The sequence below is a fragment of the Lampris incognitus genome, chromosome 10, assembly GCF_029633865.1.
Source record: "Lampris incognitus isolate fLamInc1 chromosome 10, fLamInc1.hap2, whole genome shotgun sequence".
Lineage (NCBI taxonomy): Eukaryota > Metazoa > Chordata > Actinopteri > Lampriformes > Lampridae > Lampris > Lampris incognitus.
The window spans coordinates 9,917,364-9,937,183 of NC_079220.1; the positions used below are offsets into that span (position 1 = coordinate 9,917,364).

General features: G+C 47.7%; 1 protein-coding gene across 2 annotated transcripts in view; it reads right to left on the reverse strand.

Annotated features, from left to right (window-relative positions):
• Window positions 1-8,658: 8,658 nt before the first annotated feature.
• The window catches only part of usp43b (ubiquitin specific peptidase 43b), a 105,224-nt gene continuing 94,062 nt past the window's right edge, over window positions 8,659-19,820 (reverse strand). Inside the window, exons 10-16 of one of the 2 annotated variants that reach the window (XM_056287982.1) lie at window positions 19,276-19,353; window positions 19,011-19,140; window positions 14,496-14,853; window positions 14,220-14,378; window positions 12,500-12,673; window positions 10,917-12,059; window positions 8,659-9,987 (exon numbers count right to left, since the gene is read on the reverse strand). In XM_056287982.1, coding sequence (XP_056143957.1) covers window positions 9,977-9,987; window positions 10,917-12,059; window positions 12,500-12,673; window positions 14,220-14,378; window positions 14,496-14,853; window positions 19,011-19,140; window positions 19,276-19,353 — 2,053 coding nt within the window. In that variant the 3' untranslated portion in view covers window positions 8,659-9,976. Of the gene's footprint in view, window positions 9,988-10,881; window positions 12,060-12,499; window positions 12,674-14,219; window positions 14,379-14,495; window positions 14,854-19,010; window positions 19,141-19,275; window positions 19,354-19,820 lie in introns of those variants that run through there. The other variant, XM_056287981.1, reaches the window with a different exon arrangement.

The window sequence follows — 19,820 nt, forward strand, 5'->3', positions numbered from 1 at the left end:
GCAAGCTGGGTGGGCTCTATTCTTTAATGGGTTTAATTTCTCCCTGTCATATCGTCCTGGGTCTAAAAATGTTAATGGTGCATATCTACGTCTCTGTAGTGTGAATTGAGTTTTTCAGTTTGTAATGTCATTTAATTGTAGCTTCAATTTTCATCGTTCATTTCGAATCTGCTCTGTGGGGTTGTCAGCGGTGTAAGTAGTTCAAATGTGTTCCCTGCATGGCTCCCAGAGAAGGTGCTTTGTTGTCTCGTGATCGATTATCAATGCACCGCTGCACCCTGTGAAACGTAGATAATGTCACGATCAGTGGAGGCGGACCCAAACACAGAGAGTGGAATTAAGTAATGTAAAGGGGTTAATTGTAAGAATAGAGGGGGAATGAGGACGGCAGGCAAGGCAGGAAGTAGAGAGGCGACGACGGATGGCAGAGCTGGACCGAGCTGAATGGTGGATGGCAAAGCTGAGCAAGGCAGATGGACGAGGGAGTGAGCATGGCTGGCAGGGAGGCAGGCGGGGGGACCGGAAGCTAGTGATCCACAGTGGTTGGCATAACGATCTGTGGATGAGTGGATGGAAAACCGGAGTAGATATACTGTTGATTTGATGAGCTGATGGAGGGCGGGTGTGCAGGCTGGGCGGGTAAGGTGAATGAGCCGCAAATCAGGAGGGAGCCGGAGGGTGCCAGAGAAGGAAGTCCCCCCCCCCCCCCCACACACAGAAGAGGAAAAGAGGAGAGACACCAGGGAAAAGGGAAACACGTGGGAAACAACTGGAGAAACGGCCGGGGCAGTGACAGATAAATGCTCCTCTGCATTTTAAGTAGGATACAAGAGTTGCCCCCGCGAGCTCCATCATCATTTAATTGATAAGCCGAGGCAGCAATGACTTCCATTGACTGGATATTGCTTCATTTGTGAGTTTTTAAGGCTCTCTCGTTTAAAATTCAGCTCATCACTCACCTTCCATTCTGCCATCTGCTGCACAACAAACAGAAAAGGAAGTTTCCCCTGTAGCAGGTTACACTTTATTAACATGTCACACGGCAATTGAGTAATTCCTTGCATTAAAATACAAAAACAGGGGGTGTCCGGGTAGCGTAGTGGTCTGTTCTGTTGCCTACCAACACGGGGATCGCTGGTTCGAATCCCTGTGTTACCTCCGGCTTGGTCAGGCATCCCTACAGACACAACTGGCCATTTCTGCAGGTGGGAAGCCGGATGTGGGTATGTGTCCTGGTCGCTGCACTAGCGCCTCCTCTGCTCGGGGTGCCTGTTCGGGGGTGAGGGGGGAATAGCGTGATCCTCCCATGAGCTCCTCACTGTCAGGTGAAAAGAAGGGGCTGGTGACTCCACATGTATGGGAGGAGGCATGTGGTAGTCTGCAGCCCTCCCCGGGTCGGCAGAGGGGGTTGGAGCAGTGACTGGGACGGCTCGGAAGAGTGGAGTGATTGGCCAGATGCAATTGGGGAGGGAGACAGGGTGGAGTTATCAATGGCGAGGCAGAAGTTGTTGGTGGTTTTGGTAAGGGATTTGGGACCGATGATGATCATGTCAGATTTATTACAATCTAGTTTGAGGAAGTTGGCTTGCATCCATGGTTTAATTTCAGTGAGGCAAGTTGGTGAGAGTGGAGTAAGTTGTAGCGGTGATGGGGATGTAGAGCTTGACATCATCGGCGTAGCAGTGGAGGTAGAGACCATGACGATGTATGATGTTACGATGTTGGGCTTTGAGTTGGGAGGTGACAACACGCTCCAGTATTTTTGACAGAAAGGGGAGACTGGAGTTGGGCTGGAAATTGCTGATGATATCAGGGTTGGGTCCAGGTTTTTTGGGGATGGGGTGACAGCAGCCAGTTTAAGTGTATGGGGGACTGAACCAGAGCTGAAGGAGGAGTTCATGATTTCTGTGATGAATGAGAAGATAGCTTGGAGACAGTCCTTAACAAGATTGGATGGGGTGGGATCCAGAAGACAAGAGGAGCTTCTCATTTCTACCATAAGGCTGGACAGCTCCATTGGGGACACAGGGGAGAACTTTGACAAGGGAGAGAGAGACGGGTGGGGAGATGGAGAGGGCGGGGGACGTGGTCAGGTTACTTTTAGAGCGAAAACTTGATCAACAATATCATTTGAGGAATAAATGATATTTATATATAACTTGGTTCATTTTTACATTATGTACATTGTTTTACATCATACACGTTGTTTGAAATGTGGTGTTATTTTTCATATTTCCAGTTATTTCCGAGCCTGAAATGAGCAGCATTTCAAGTTAGCAGTGGAAAATAGCTTCCTTTGCCAAACCATCTTTGATCAGTGGTCTGTATCAGTAATAAATTCATTCTATCAAAACAAAGGGTTGTTGAAAAGAAAGGCATTGGATGTAAATAAACTGTTTTCACACAGGAGTGACTTCCTCCCAGGAATATAATATATACCAAAGCAGAAAATGCATAGTGGCTGTGCAGCTACTTAATTTTCTCCAAGAAATTGCTGGGTTTTGAGCAGTCTGCCAGAGGCTCGAGTAGAACGGGAACTGTGACGTTGAACCCGGCGGAGTCCAGAATGCCTCCTGACCCCGTTTACACTTGGTTTTAAAATGCGTTTTTTTTTTTGCGATGGGATCACAAGTGGACTGCGCTAAATACAAGTGTAAACGACCACTGAAACGTTTTGTGAACCGGTTACTCAAACCACCTACCGAGGTGGTCTGGGACGCATTTGACCACATATCTTTTGAAGTGTAAACGCTAATGCGTCCTGGTGCGTCCCCGACCACCTCGGCAAGGGGTTTGAGTAACCGGTTCACAAAACGTAACAGGAAATCATCTTCTTCTTCGGAGTGACGAAATCTGATCACACGTGGTCAGCAGGACGCATTTGGAGACACATTTGGAGACGCATTGTAGACACAGGTGCAAATGGCGACGTGTCCCGCTGTCCACTTGTGATCTGATTGCCCAAGACGCATTGTAAAACCAAGTGTAAACAGGGTCTGCGAGACCAGCGTGTGATGGATATGATGCACCCTGTTTGAAGTGAAGGCATCCTGTACCCTATACACAGGCACACTGCCATGGGAAGTACGTGGCCTCAAGATGACGTAACAGGTGCGAGGTGTTTGCTGAAAATGGGCCAAGATTTTCTCCACGTCCATCCAATTGTCTCGAGCCATTCTTAAAGGGGTTTTCTCTTCAGATTCGTGCAAAGGCCAATCTGCTTCAGCGACCATTTGTAATCACCACATGGAAAGGGTTTTGCGCTACACAGGGATGAATACCTCTTTGCAATGGCCCATAACCACGCATTTGAATACACGATGCAGCGCTACATACATAATCTAACGGATCATATCGCTTGCCATTGGTTGTGGACTCATTCAAGCATAACGCACTCAATGGCTGCTTTTTATATATTAAAAAAAGAAAAGAAGGGGGGGGTGCTAAAGAGGTTTTATCTCCAATGCAACAAACGCGGCATCCTGTGCTAAGCTCGGTGCTGATAAAGCGACTTGCAAAAGTCAGTGTAGAGGTGACAGGTTTGGACGTTTGATACAAGAGTTTGAAATGTTGAGTCTGTGGAGGCTGTTAATGAACGTGGCAAATAAGAAGCCACACAACAGCTTTTTTTGTGAACAATCACTCCAAGCAAGGCAATTTGGTCATACCTGAGAAAGTGAATTACACATTTGGCAAGTACAAATCAAACACGCATTGGCATCAGCCTGCTATGCCATTTTTTTATCCACTCAAAACCATGGATAAATGAAGAAAAACGATGTATTATCCTACTGTGATGATAAAAAACACCACAGAATGAGGCCATAGATTTAACAAATGGACAGGGAGTGGAATTTTAACTCTGCATGGTGTCGTGCTTAGCCTTCGGTGATGTCTATCAGCTCGAGAGCCGCAATTCTTCCGCTCAGACTCAAATGAATGGAAAGTTATCTATCTCTGCCCAGTGCGAACCTGCGATATCACAAGATTAAGACTTGAAGATACACTGAGAGGATTTTGGCTGCTTCCTCTGTGGAGATGAATTAATTTTAAGCCGCTTTATTTTGTCATTGTGGTTTCTTACGACGAAGCTGTTCTCTGCATTGAACCCAGAGCAGTGAGCAGCTGCAGCACCCGGGGATCAGCTCCAGTTCTTCTTTCCATTGCCTTGCTCAGGGGCACAGACGGGAGTATTAACCCTAACATGCATGTCTTTTTGATGATGGGAGGAAACCGGAGCACCCGGAGGAAACCCACGCAGACACGGGGAGAACGTGCAAACTCCACACAGAAAGGACCTGGGACGGCCTGGGGTTCAAACCCAGGACCTTCTTGCCGTGAGGCAACAGTGCTCACCACTGGGCCACCATGAAGAAGTCTTATGACACTGACAATGCTGATACATACTACTCCAGTATCCATTAATACCTCCTGCCTTGTGATCAGATTCCCTCCTCTCCCCAAAAATTTTTTTTTATGACAATGCCAAAGGCCTCCTTGACGTTCACTGCGACCGGGACGGCCCTACCACTTGGAATCTGACCCCTACCTCACTGGAAAAGATGCTGTAAGGATGTCCATCCATCCATCCATTATCCAAGCCGCTCTTCCCAGTCGGGGTCACAGGACACTGGAGCCTATCCCAGCAGGCATTGGGCGACAGGCGGGGAGACACCCTGGACAGGCCGCCGGTCCATCACAGGGCCCACACATTCACACCTAGGGACAATTTAGTACGGCCGATTCACCTGACCTACATGTCTTTGGACTGTGGGGGGAAGCCAGAGCCCCCGGAGGAAACCCACACAGACACGGGGGGAGAACATGCAAACGCCACACAGAGGACGACCTGGGATGACCTCAAGGCTGGACAACCCCGGGATTTGAACCCAGGACCTTCTTTCTGTGAGGCGACCGTGCTAACCACTGTACCACCGCGTCGCCACTGTAAGGATGTGAACGTATGATTTAGTCAGCGGTTACCAAAGATTTGTAGCCTGTAGTGTCACACAGAGGGACGGAGCCGCCTAAAGACTAGTCATCCAGCCTTTCCTCTTGGAACATATTTATAGCGTATTTCTATATAGCGCCGTCAACTTCCTTTGCTCCCGGCAAGGAAATTAGCTCTTTAAACATTACCTCAGGAAACAGAGACAAGAGGCGATTCATGATTTCAGTGATACTATAAGTATTCTTACATATGTTATATGATACACGTCCAGATATGACCCATTGAATAACTAGGCCTACTGCTGGTTGGGGTACTGGAACTGAGATTGGAAAGGCGACTGGGTCTAAGATGGGGATTTTGCAGCAACCAAGCTGCCACAGAATTACCAGATGCAACTTGATTGGCTGATTGATTGAAGAAACACAAGAGAGGGGCATCCGGGTAGCGGTCTATAGACCCCTTTTCTGCTAGTAAACATAGTGACATTTTGTGGGCGGAGCTTAGCCGGAGGCAAATATCCATACCCACAACAGACAGAAGTACAGTTTAACGTTACCGTACTAACCTGATAGGAAGTGTGCGCTACAAGCACCAGCATTTCTGATGGTCTCCTCAGTCCAGTCCTTTCGTCTTATCGCGTTTAACCACACTTGTCTCCGATCCTTTTGACTGGGAGCGGCAGCTGGTGTGCCATAAAACTTCCAAGTTTAGTTTATTACTTCTTCGATTCTGGCACCCAGACACACGGCATGAAGACATGTTGGCTAACGTTAGCTAGATGACGCACGCTTGCCTGACCACGTGACTGGTATTTAACGTTGCCTCTTCTGGCTTTGTTTTGCCTCCGGCTGACGTAATCATTACGTAGGCTCTAAATGGGTCAGTTCCGTTGCCTACCAACACGGGGATCGCCGGTTTGAGTCCCCGTGTTACCTCCGGCTTGGCCGGGCGTCCCTACAGACACAACTGGCCGTATCTGCGGGTGAGAAGCTGGGTGTGGGTATGTGTTCTGGTCGCGGCACTAGCGCCTCCTCTGGTGGGTCGGGGCGCCTGTTCGGGGGTGAGGGGGGAACCGGGGGGGAACAGCGTGATCCTCCCATGCACCACGTCCCCCTGGCGAAACTGTCAGGTGAAAAGAAGCGGCTGGCGACTCCACATATGTGGTAGTCTGCGGCCCTCCCCGGATCGGCAGAGGGGGTGGAGCGGTGACTGGGACGGCTTGGAAGAGTGGGGGGGGTAATTGGCCAAGTACCAGAGGAGGCGCTAGTGCAGCGACCAGGACACATACCCACATCCGGCTTCCCACCTGCAGACACGGCCAATTGTATCTGTAGGGACGCCCGACCAAATCGGAGGTAACGCGGGGATTCGAACCGGCGATCCCTGTGTTGGCAGGCAATGGAATAGACCGCTGGGCTACCCAGACGCCCCGTTCCAAATTTCCTGTCTGAACACATCCAAATATCTTTCTTTATATTATTCAAAAGGGGTTTCAAGCTCGTTTCACACTCAGATCACTCCAGGACGGGATGCAGCAGGGTGGTGGTGTGGCGGGGTGGGGGTCCCATTGCTGTTGTGTGTCTCGCTTTACTCCTTCCGAGCATGACGCAAGTGATGGTGCAGCACCCATCCAGCCAGGTTAGTCTTGAAATAACACTTCCTTGTCCCTCTGACCGACTGCGGCCTATTAAGACAGATGCTTAGTAACAAGCTACAGCAGACGTCACACAGCAGGCATACAGCACATCATACAACACATCATACAACACATACAACACATCATACAACACATACAACACATACAACACATCATACAACACATACAACACATCATACTACACATCATACAACATATCATACAGCACATCATACAACACATACAACACATACAACACATCATACAACACATACAACACATCATACAACACATACAGCACATCATACAACACATACAACACATACAACACATCATACAACACATACAACACATCATACAACACATACAGCACATCATACAACACATACAACACATACAACACATCATACAACACATACAACACATCATACAACACATCATACAACACATATAACACATACAACACATCATACTACACATCATACAACACATCACACAACACATCATACAACACATATAACACATACAACACATCATACAACACATACAGCACATCATACAACACATACAACACATCATACAACACATACAACACGTCATACAACACATACAGCACATCATACAACACATACAACACATCATACAACACATACAACACATCATACAACACATACAACACATCATACAACACATACAGCACATCATACAACACATCATACAGCACATCATACAACACATACAGCACATCATACAACACATACAACACATCATACAACACATACAGCACATCATACAACACATCATACAACACATCATACAGCACATCATACAGCACATCATCCAACACATCAGAGGCAGCTTCCATAGAACAAAAGTGGTTAACCGCTGAAGGATATAGCGTCCTAATGGCACAGCATGACAAAACACATCCTCCTCTGCCACACGATTTTCTTTGCAGATTAACATTTTGCGTTTCTGAAGTGCAAAGAAAAGCATTTTCTGCAAAGAAGCAGAAAGACGCTTCGGGCTCGCACACACCGATTCTGCAGCCAGGCTGAAGTTCTTCCCATGCAGCACGAAGTCGCTGAGATGAGTCGTGAGAAAAAGCTGTGTTTAATTTGACATTCAAACATCTTCTAGTATATAAGACAGACGTTACAGGCAGTCCAGTACGGGGACCTCTACGTGTTATGTCCACAACTCAAGCCCATTTGTGTGTATTATCCAGTGTCCCGAAAACAGAGGATTCTGATGTTACAATCTGATACCTTAAAATACATAATTACACATCAGGTATAAAATGTAGACTTTAAAAAACTGGTTATAAAATATAGTCAATCCATATTTTCCCGTTAAGGTCTTAGAAATATCCTTCGCTCTTTCTGCCAGCTTCGCTACAAGTGCCAATTTTGGTGACGTGAACAATGCGATAATATGATTATTAAATAATAACACAACGTGATAAAAGACCGCAAATACAGTGTAGGCAACCAGCTCGTACTCTCCATTCACACTTACCTGCAACTTAACTTCTGCCTGCTATGCATCCTGTAATGGTCAAGTACGCATCACATGAACTGACAACACAATATCTACAAGAAAAAAAAAACACACACATTAAAGTGAGTCTAAGGGAACTGCCTTGCTGTCACGCCACACAGGAAGTCCACAATGTGATTCCCTTTAGGTTTCGCATCCAGGTTCTCGCACACCAAGAGCCGGATTCGACGTGGATGTGGTAGAATATGTCCGTGTGATTGAGGGCTTTATTTACTGCCGGAAAATCAACAAAATCAAACCTGCAATGGATGGGCGCACCGTCTGACTGTTTGCGCTTAACAAGGCGAGGCTCTTTTTCGAACCCGAAGGCGTTGGTGCTACAGACACCACCGCCCAGAGAACGTCAGGCCTGCCAGGGCCGCAAACGCGCGATCATTCGCCCGCGAGGCCAAGGCGACTGTTCTGTTCGGTGTGGGGTCGGCGGAAACTGCTCTAACTGGAAGCTTTTCTTTTGCTTTGAATGCTGGTGGACCCCCCCCCCCCCACCCACACACACACACACACAGCAGGAGGTGGAGATACGACAGAAATCCCGTGTGAAGTTGAGCTACGGTAGGCTTACTTAAAGTTCGGGCAACCCCATTGTAGCGGTCACACTTGAGTTGTGAATTATAACTCCATGTAAAACTGATCAAAAGCCAAAGAGGAAACTATTCTGAGCAAGTCATGCTTATCCACTGACCCCACCTATACTGTTTTTTCTTTCTTTTGGATTTCCCCCCCCCTTTTTCTCTCCAATTCTGCATTGCCAATTGCCCCCCTCTTCCACACCATCCCGGTTGCTGCTCCACCCCCCCTCACCGATCCGGGGAGGGCTGCAGACTACCACATGCCCCCCTCTGATACACGTGGAGTCGCCAGCCGCTTCTTTTCACCGGGCGGTGAGGAGTTTCGGCAGGGGGACGTAGCGCGTGGGAGGATCACGCTATCCCCCCCGAAACAGGCACCCCGACCGACCAGAAGAGGCGTCAGTGCGGCGACCACGACGCATACCCACATCTGGTTTCCCACCTGCAGACACGGCCAATTGTGTCTGTAGGGTCGCCCGACCGAGCCGGAGGTAAACAAGGGGATTCGAACCGGCGATCCCCGTGTTGGTAGGCGACGGAATAGACCGCTACGCTACCCGGATGCCGCTAACCCACACTGTTACACTCGCTTGGCCACGACAGGGAGATTCATTGTCTGAATAATGAGATAGTTGAAAATGCTTCACATAGATGAAAAACCTTCTGCCATTCACTGATTTCGGCTTTGATTCAGTGCAGTCGTGCCTAAATTAACAACGCATGTGTAGCACATTATGCATGGACTCTGGTTCTCTAAGAAAAAATAGAAGCCCGTCTCTTTATCACATGGTGCGTTAATAATAAAACATGAAAAAGATGATGAATGTCAAAACAAAAAGTGATAGTGCTGTGGCGGCCATTTTACAGTGCAGGAACAGATTTCTAGATGTTTCTTCGATTTGCAATGACTTATAATAAGACACTTCCGCTTTTTTTTCTATCGGCAACTCAAAAGTGAAACCATTATCGACAGCAGCCTGCAATATGTTACAATAAAAGATAATATGACAGCTGCACCTCTCCCTCAGTAAATTAGCTCTGTTTAGGCAGTTTTAGCACAGACAGGTGAGAACCAACAGACAACAGCAGTTATATGAGTGAATAGGAGGAACAGGATACTCTGCTCAAGAAGTCCAACGATGTTCTTTCAAAACAACAAATCTCTCTGGAGCTCAGGCAGGCGGCTGATTGGCGACTTCTTCGGTGTGATGCAAAGGAGTCTGCAGAGTTGTCCTTGCGTTCAATAGTCATTCTGGTCTGTCACAGAGGCACTTATAAAAACCCAAAAAGAACAAAGCCATCAGCCACAAGGTAACCAGTTGTTATCAAAATCACCATGACTGGGTAGACAAATTATGGAAATGGAAGAAGAAAAAAAAACAAGCTTAGTACTGAACACTCAACCCTGTTTACACTTGGTTTCAAAATGCGTTCTGGGCGATCGGATCACAAGTGGACAGCGAGACACATCGCCGTTTATACCTGTCTATCGTGTGTCTCCAAATGCGTCCTGCTGACCACTTGTGATCAGATTTCATTACTCCGAAGAAGAAGACGAAGATTTCCTCTTACGTCCCTGTCAGGGACGCATTGGGACACATTAGTGTTTACACTACAAAAGATATGTGGTCAAATGCGTCCCAGACCACCTCGGCAAGTGGTTTGAGTAACCGGTTCACAAAACGTTTTGGTGGCTGTTTACACTTGTATTTAGCGCTGTCCACTTGTGATCCGATCGCAAAAAAACACATTTTAAAACCAAGTGTAAACGGGGTCAATGTTGCTTACAAATCCTATCGGTACAGCCCTCCTGCCAGATTATTGAATTCTCAAAATAATTTCAGAATCACCACACAGTGTTTTGTCTGCCAGTGCGTTATTCGTCACACAACGGGGAGGAGAGTGTCACCAATTCAATCGTCAGATTAAATAATGATAACTTCTATCTCGGTGGAAGAAGCTGCTGGGATTTATCTGCACTAGTGAATGCTTCGGGCTAAAACTCACTATATGTGTATAACGTGCTCTGATTTCTGTCTGTTCATGTTCACTTGTTGTTGCTCCATGCTACTAACATGGCACCGGAGTACATTCAGGCTAATACTGAACAAGTCTGACAGCTCTAATGCTTTGACAGAAGCTTATTCTGGTCTGGACAAAAGGGCTCAAAAACAGGATTCTAGGACAGATCTCTGCCTACCTAGGGAGGTGGTGCTGTATCGTGTCCTCTGCAGCGTGGCATAACTGGGCTTTTCGGAGGGCAGGCTCCCCCGAGCAGGACGGACGATTACTTCACCGTTCCTCTGCAGCGAGGCACACCTTCGAAGTGTGAGATCCAGCTTAGTCTGGATGTTACTGGAGCTGTGAGCACGCTTGAGATCTACAGGGTGGTGATTTATTGTCTTCCCATTGACCAGCTGTGCTTTGCCATTTTGGATTTCACTCCTAGGTATGCCATTGACCCTCTTGTCCTCCAAGGTCACTGTAGTCAGGGTTCCATTGGACAGGGAGAATTTGGCTGAGCTACCATTAGCCACCTTTCCCGGTAGTCCATATCCATTCATATGCCTATCCTGCCCCTTGCTTGGCGTCCTCTGAATGTCTTTCTTCATGAAACCAGGCTTGAAAAAGGACAAGAGGCTATCGTGGCTCCTTCCCTCTTCTCCCTTCAGCCCCTTCCTGCCCACAGGGTGCATGATGGTCTGTAACAGGTCTTTCTGTGCCCTGGAGGAAATTCCTGCCTGAGTTTTTCCTCTCCTTAGTGTGGAGTCCCTACTTGGAGGGGCACTGTGGCTAATGTGACCTCCCAAAATAGCCCCTCTCTGGAGCTGGAAGTCCAGCGTCCTGCCCTGATCCTGCCTGGCCCTCTTTGATGACCTTTGTCCAAGTGAATTGTCATCCTTGGCCTTGACATTGCTGGTCCTGCCAAGCCCCAGGCTGATGTTTCTCTCCAGTCCTGGTTTGCTCTGCCCTTCCGGTATTTTGGGGGAGTCACAGGTATCTGAGCTAGGTCTATCCATACAACTTAGGCTGCTACCACTAGGAGAGCTACCCAAGTCCCTCTGTCCTACTTCGAAGGCCCTACCCTGGCCTTTCCCCTGTGGTGGAGTAGCCACCAAGATGATGATAGGGTCTTTGGTGCAGCGTGGCCGGCGCCCTGACTCCAGATACTCCACCAGCTCTCCGGGCTGTGCCTGGGCTGAATGCTTGGAGCGGTCCTTAGAGCCAAAGGACCAACGCAGTGGCAAGACTTTGCTAAGTGTGTCCTTTGGCTTAGTGGGTGACCTCATGCTCATACTCTTGCCCTGGTTCCCCCGAGCAAATGGCTTAGCATCAAACCCATCTGGAGGTGAAAGAGAGATGATTAGAAGGAGAGAACTACTGCTCCAGCGCTATGCTTAAACAAAGACATGAAACACCATACAAATGAGTTATAGTTTATTTTCTCCATGGGGGCAATAGTGTAAATTCCCAGGGATGAATATCTCAAATTCCTATTTTTTTCCCCAGAGGAATACCATTTGCAATGATCTTTGACTTTGAAATGTTGAGAATCAGTACCTGCCGCAGTTTAAATCAGCATTTTAGTATTTGTCATTTGCAGTATTTTCAGTAAAAATAAATGTATATTTTTCTATTCCTGTGTCATTGATTCGATGATGATTTATGTGATTTTTAATGAAAAACTGTCCTATTGCCCTCCAAATATCAAAATCTTATCTCACATATATGTTCACATACACCGGTGGAATAGATTAACTTGCTATTTCAGAGGAGTCTTACTTTTGTCTACTGCTTTTTGGGGTTCATCCCCAAACACAGGCAGCTCAGGATAATTGGGGACCAGCACAGGCCCCAGAGGGCCAGAGATAGATCCTCCAGAGCCCGGACTACATCGCTCACTGCCACCGGTCAGGCGGACTAGCCAGTGGTCAGAGGTGGATGAGCTGGTGGACCCTGCAGAAAGAGGAGAAGCCAGTTTAAATTGTTCTATGTGTAACCTAGGTGGACATGCATGCAGCATTTAACATGAACGCAAGGAGAACCCCCTTCTCAGTCTGTCTACAGCGCCATCTACTGGCCTCTAAACAGTGGTGGTCAAAAAAGAAGGAATGGATTGCTCATACAGGCCCTGTTCATGTTTGTGTCTTTGGCCTGGCAACTTAAGCTATTAACTGGTTTGCTTAAGTTATTTAGAAGACCGAGAATGCTTACATGGGGCCACAGTGGGCTGGAGGTAGAGCAGGTCATCTGGTAACTGGAAGGTTGCCGGTTTGATCCTCGGCTCCTTCTTGCAAAAATGTCAAGGTGTCCTTCAGCAAGACACCTAACCCCTAACTGCCCCGATGAGCAACCTTGCATGGTTGACACCGCTGTCGGTGTGTGCGAGGATGAACGTGAGGCATTAATTGATTGTAAAGCGCTTTGAGTGGCTCTTTCAGCTAGAAGAGTGCTATATATAAACGCAATCCATTTACATGTATGATCATGCAAACTTGCTCCAGCATTTAAAATGCTGCAAGTACGTTTGTAGTAGTGTGATATTTTCTCTGAAAGTAACTCTCGCATTTTAAATATCACATAGGTGTAAAGGTCATCTCCAGTGTGAGCAAGTACGAAGGAGGCCCTTCAACCTTTGTTTAGTTCTGCCAAGAGAAGGTGGAGCAGTCATGTGTTTTCATATCTTCTGCGGCAGTGGGTGCAGCTAAAAGGAATCCGCCCATAAACTTAAAAAGGGTTTTGCCAGCATCTGCCCAAGCTGAAACACAATCTGCCACCCCCGCCACTGTTTTGAATGGGAATGAAATGTAAAATATATTGCGCAGTTAATTACTGTGGATCAAGCTACAAATTGTCAACTCTTGCTCCCATCCACAGCCAAGCTCAGGCTGCAGAGAAAACAGAGTCAGCTTTGGTTGTTGCTACCTGTTTTGAGCAGGGCTCAATACTACTAGATGTCCCTCCCATTATAACCAGACTGAGTGAGAACTCGAATGGATTAAGCACTAAAATGGGGAGCAACAATTGTGTTAAGCTTGAGTGTGAACGAGGCGACAGTGAAGTGAGTTTTTTTTTTTAATGTACCAAAGAAGAAGAAAATAAGAAAACTCTTAGTGCCTCGCTGCATCGATGAACCCCCTTCTCAGACAAAAACCATCTGAATCCAGGGAATCCAGGGCCTGGAGACGATTGCTTGCAACGCTAAGCCTCCATTAACTGACTTAGTAATGGTCTGCCATGATGGTAAAGAGCAGGCCCACTCCCTGCTGTATTGGTCCACAGAAATCCACCGCAGCCAGACAAAACTACATTTTTAACAGTATACCTCACTGTCATTCAGATGTAACGACTGACATTGATATTTCACAAGCCTCAATCCTTTTGTTACTATCCCAGGAGTCTACTCCGTCACTACTTCCACACCTCTGTTGAATCTATAGTTGAAGGCTCCCTGGATAACCAGAACACAACAGGCCACTCCAGAGGGGATGAGGATACAAACCAGTGACTGAGGAACTGGCAGACCAGGGCGGGATGTTGTTTCGTCTCTGGTAGAAAAGGATGTAGGCTCCCCGCGTACACACCTCCCCTCCAGGGACAGGCTCAACACTGCTGTCGTCATAGCTGTACCACTGGCCATCCACTGAGTTCCTACAGAAGGCTGAAACAACACGAACTATCATAATCAGACACAATGAGAATAATTTAAAAATATGTTTTATTTCATTTCTGATTTTTCTTTTCGGTTCCTTTCTCAAACAGCATTGGTTATTCAGACCTGTGTAATGCCCGCCGTGCATGCCTCCGTGGTGGTTACACACCGCGTACAGATCGTAGAGGAAGTCCGGGGGAGCCATGTCAGGCGGCCGGGTGTGTCTCCAGCTGGGCTGGAGTGGGGCGCTTTGGTGAGGGGGCTGATGGGTGCCGTGGCCCCGCTTCACCACGTGGGGTGCCATATCCAGGCCAGTCAGGGGGAAACGCACCAACGTGGTGAGTTTGTTCCTCCGCTCGCCAACCTGTCTGAAGCGCTTTAAGTGCAGGATGAGGATGTCGGGGAGCGTCCACAGGCTCATCTTAACCATGCCCTGCTGCAGCTGCTTGCAGTGGGGGCACTTCCAGGCATCATCTGGGGCTAACTGGTGAGTAGTAAAAGAGAGAGAGAGAGAGAGAGAGAGAGAGAACATAGTCATTAGATTTACTTGTGATCATAATTTAGGAGTCTTAATTTTAGGAGCCACTTGTCAAGAGGTTTTGTGCTTATGGTAAAACTGAACTTCACTCGAATCCAACGTCAACAGTTTACCAACCATCTACAATACATCAAAAGCTAGAATATGATTAATATTCAGTAAACTGTTTCCAGGAATAACTCGGCGTATAAATATTCAAAAGCAAATTTCCCCATTCTCGTTGTTCTTGGACATGATGTACTCCAGGAATAATAATACTCTCTGTGGGTACAAGCGCTAGCGTGTCTTTCGCTGAGACGTCGGCCTCTTCGGAGCAGAATGCCTCAGCGTCCTGACTTCTTTCACCCCTCACATCCTTGGCAGAGTGCCTGTTGCTGGAGCCGCTGGTGACAATGCCGAGACAAAGTGAGCCACGAATACGAGCACGGGGTGGATCGGACGAAGTAACTTTCTACCGTAAAAACAAACGTGCCAAGATTTTTTTTGTCTACGTTTGTGGGGAGCGTTGCTGTCGAGAATCCTCGGTGGGATCCATTTCTGATGGCGGGTTCTGGGGTAACACTTGCGCAGGGAAAACCTGCGGACGTCGGGAAAAAGAGAAATCAAAGCAAGGATAAAATAAACTGGCTTGACGGATGACGGGAAAATTTAGGCCGCCCTTGTTTGAGTCTGCTGCCATGTTGGATTGCTTTGGATAAGTGCACACAGTTTGACTGTCAAACATAATGAAGTTTCCTGACTACACAACCCCGACTCGTTTCAAGACACGATGGCGCAGGGTCATTACACAGAACTTAGGTCTAGGAGCTGGCTCTCTGGTGGCACATTAGTGCTTTTACAAATGTTGGGGTTGAGTCTGTTCAAGTTCATGGGGAGTGCAATCTCCAAGGACCTCATGCAGGCGGAGAAATTAATGTCATGACCTATGTAAAGTTGAGTATTTCCTTCAGGCACTGACAAAACTCAGCTTGCCACACAAAAATAACGGTCTTATTCTAGAGGGCCATGATGGAGTCCCATCTCATAATAATAATAATAATAATGGAGTACATTTATATAGCGCTTTTCTAGACCCCCAAAGTGCTTCACATTCAACCACTACCAATGAGTAGCACCCACCTGGATGACGCACGGCAGCCATTTTGTGCCAGAACGCTCGCCACACATCAGCTTGAGGTGGAGAGGGAAGAATCATTGAGCCAATTACATGGGGGGATGATTAGGTCGTCAGATGGAGAGAGCTAGGTTGGGAATTTTGCCAGGACACTGGGGGACCCCCTACTCTTTGCTATAAGTGCCATGGGGTCTTCAATGACCACAGTGAGTCAGGACCTCGGTTTAACGTCTCATCTGAAGGATGGCATCTCCTACAGCACAGTGTCCCCATCACTGCACAGGGGCATTGGGATTTTATATCTGTTGTTTTTATAAGGACCAGAGGGAAGACTGCCCCCTAATGGCCCACCGACGCCCCTTCCAGCAGCAACTCAGTTTTCCCAGGAGGTCTCCCATCCAAGTACTAGCCAAGCCATACCTGCTTAGCTGCTATCATTTGGCAGAGCCAGGGTACATATATGTCGGTACGGCTGCCGGTGAATATCTGCTTCAGCTACCCCGAGTTTGGGTCACCAAAGATAGACGATGGCGCACCATCCGACTGGGAGAATAATCACCAGCTGGATAATTGTTGACCTGTATCACCCGGGGCAATGCATATTCCAAGCTCTCCCTCCCGGGACATATTACTGGGCCAAAAATAGCCTCCTCCCCCAAGTGGTGTCCCTCAGTAGTTACTAAACAGAACCACCAACCAAGCTGCAGCATGACAACAATTGCCATAAGTTACATAATAGTTGCTAATGTGCAAATTACAGAGCTTTGTGAAAGATGACTAACAACCCCTGAACGACACTGCCTTCAAAATGTGCGCCTGAGTGTGTTGATGGGGAATGAGGGTATGTATGAGTGTCAGTGTTAATTATTTAATTAACACTGACAATAACACATACCCCTACATGTAAAGATACGCTTGCACGGGCATCCAGGTAGCGTAGCGGTATCTTCCGTCGCCTACCAACACGAGGATCACTGGTTCGAATCCCCACGTTACCTCCGGCTTAGTCGGGCATCCCTACAGACACTATTGGCTGTGTCTGCGGGTGGGAAGACGGATGTGGGTATGTGTCCTGGTCGCCGCAGTAGCGCCTCCTCTGGTCGATCGGGGGGCACTTTTTCAGGGGGGAGGGGGAACTGGGGTGGGGGATAGCGTGAGCCTCCCAAGCTCTACGTCCCGCTGGCAAAACGCCTCACTGTCAGGCGAAACGAAGCGGCTGGCGACTCCACATGTATGGGAGGAGGCACGTGGTAGTCTGCAGCCCTCCCCGGATCGGCAGACGGGGTGGAGGGGCGACTCAGAAGAGTGGGGTAATTGGCCAGGTGTAACTGGAAGAAAAAAAAAGGGGGGGGGGAGATACGCTTGCACATGCAAACATACATATAATAAGCGCATTAACATACACAAGCATGTACATGTGTACCGTCATATACGGAGACCATCACATGATCAGTGTGACTGGCTAAGAGGGGGTCCTACTGGCTAGTGCTATGTCATCTATTTCCCCCGTTCTATCTACACATGCCCGTCCACGTTTTCAGGCTCACACTAAGTAGCAACTCAACATGGTGGCAGCTAATTATGCCAGTAACACTGTAGCCGTAATGTATCGGTATGACTTGTGTTTTGGGCTCTCTGTACGTTCCACACGGTTTGTTTCGACTCCACACAAGTAACCACGAACACACCGACTTCAAGTGCGCATTCAGGGGAGAAACACACACAGACACACACACACACACACACACCCTTTCATGTTCCCTAACCCCGAAGGCTCCTCTGGGATTACAAATTGACGGCCGCCTTGCGAAGGGGTGCCGGTTCTGGTTCAGTGTTATCTTGCGTAAAGCTATTTCACTCTCTGAGCACCTATCTGACGTATCAAAGTGTCTGGAATTAATTTTTCTGTGTGTCTCGATGCTCAGAACTTTCAACTCGGATCATTTTACGGTTTATAAATCACGAGGAACTTACGGTCAGACTTTTTTTTTCTCAGATACTACATCCCTTACTTTAAATTTCAAAGGAGCAGTGAGCCTGAAAGAGAAACGTTCTGACAAACTCGATCCCAAATTCTGAGTCTGGATGACAAGTGAGGGAGTTTGTTTTTTTTGTACGAATTTCTTGAATTTTCCCACCTGCAAATACGGGACACAAAACGCGGTGTTGCGGTAAAGACAAAAATACTAAACAGATGCATCTTTGAATGTAAATGCAAATTGGCACAGCAGCGAGTGCGAGCGCTGCAGGCGGGTGAACGCCGCTGCTGAGAGGAGAGAAATCCATGAGCTTACATAACGAGGGAAATCCCTCGGCAACACAACGGTGAATATTCTCCAAGACGGCAGGGGATGAGAAAAGATCTAAAGTCCGAGTTTGCGATTCAACAGCCGAAACAATTTTCCGTGTATTTTGGAAAAAAAACGTCACTATTGGAGCACATTAAAAGAACCACCGACGACTTGTGTACTTTACAGTATTATGTTACCCACAAATAAGTTGGTCATTTCTATGTGTCACATTGTTGTGGTAAAAGTCTTTCTCCCTCCCTCCTCTAAACTCTGAAGCACTAGTGAGAAACAGTATGGGGGGGGGGGTCTGATAAAACAGCATGAATTAATCTTACATTGTTTTAATGACCGGCGTTTCGATCATTCAGAGGAAACGGGCATAAACAGGAAATTACTCGTTGTGTCTGAAATACTGGATTTGAATTGTTTGCCTTTATTGACGCTCCTACGACTATGACAAGCAAAAATGAAGAACACATTTTAGCCAGCTAGATGATGACACACCTCCCCGATGTCTCTTAAGCAAAGGATTGGTTACGGGTTCGGCTGGTTCTGCGTGTGGCTCCGGGACACTTCGGCAGGCCACACGGCACGTGCTTGGATGTGGATGTGTGTGTGGTTCAGTCCCCCTTGTTCGGGGGGAACTGAACCTTTGACATTTCGGCCGCGGTGCCGCAATAACAGGCGAGCTACTTCACCTGCTCCTCTTTGGTGTAGAGCTGGAAGCACTCATCCAAGGTGCAGCTGTGCTGCTGGACGTGCTGCTGCTGCTGGTTCCTCACGCTCTCCGCGTCCTTCACCACCTCCTCCTGGATGTTGCCAAACAGGCTGTGGCCCAGGACACAAAACATGATAGTTACATGGTGGGTGTGTGTGTGTGGAAAGTCCTCTTGCGGAGAACAGGAAACAGAATCAAAGGGAAGAGGGTCTCGGGCTGTGATGCGCTTATACGAACGAACTGACATGTCTTTGATTCTGTGCTCCCACTCGATGATGAGCTTCACATGGGGAGGACCTCCTGAGCCGCACAGCTTCAGCGCTCTGCAAAACATCAAGGTGAAAGGTCATCTCCACTGAGGGGGGGGGAAGACACGCCTGTGCAAACCAACAAATTCAGCAGCTGTGTTCAACGACATCTATTTGAACCTGAGACATGATCAGAGGGTTTATTGTGAGGGAAAAAAAACAACGATAACCAAATGGGTATCGAATGCACAGAGTGGTACTGTGTGTGTACCACCACAAGGTGTCAGTATGACCGAAGAAACCGAGCGATGTGGAGGGAAGGGCAATCAAGATGAGAGACGAGCGTACATATTTGAATTTGGGGGGCCAAAACTGATGGTAAAACTATCCGCTGGTTGTCTCTTAAAACTCGACATGTGCAGAGAGAGTAAGGGGGAAGGACAGGGAGCAAAAACGTGTGGTAGGCTTGATCTTCAGGTACTCCGCCTTCGAGGCGAAGCTCGGCTCAGATCAAGCCAACCAAGGTCGTACGGGGAGCACCG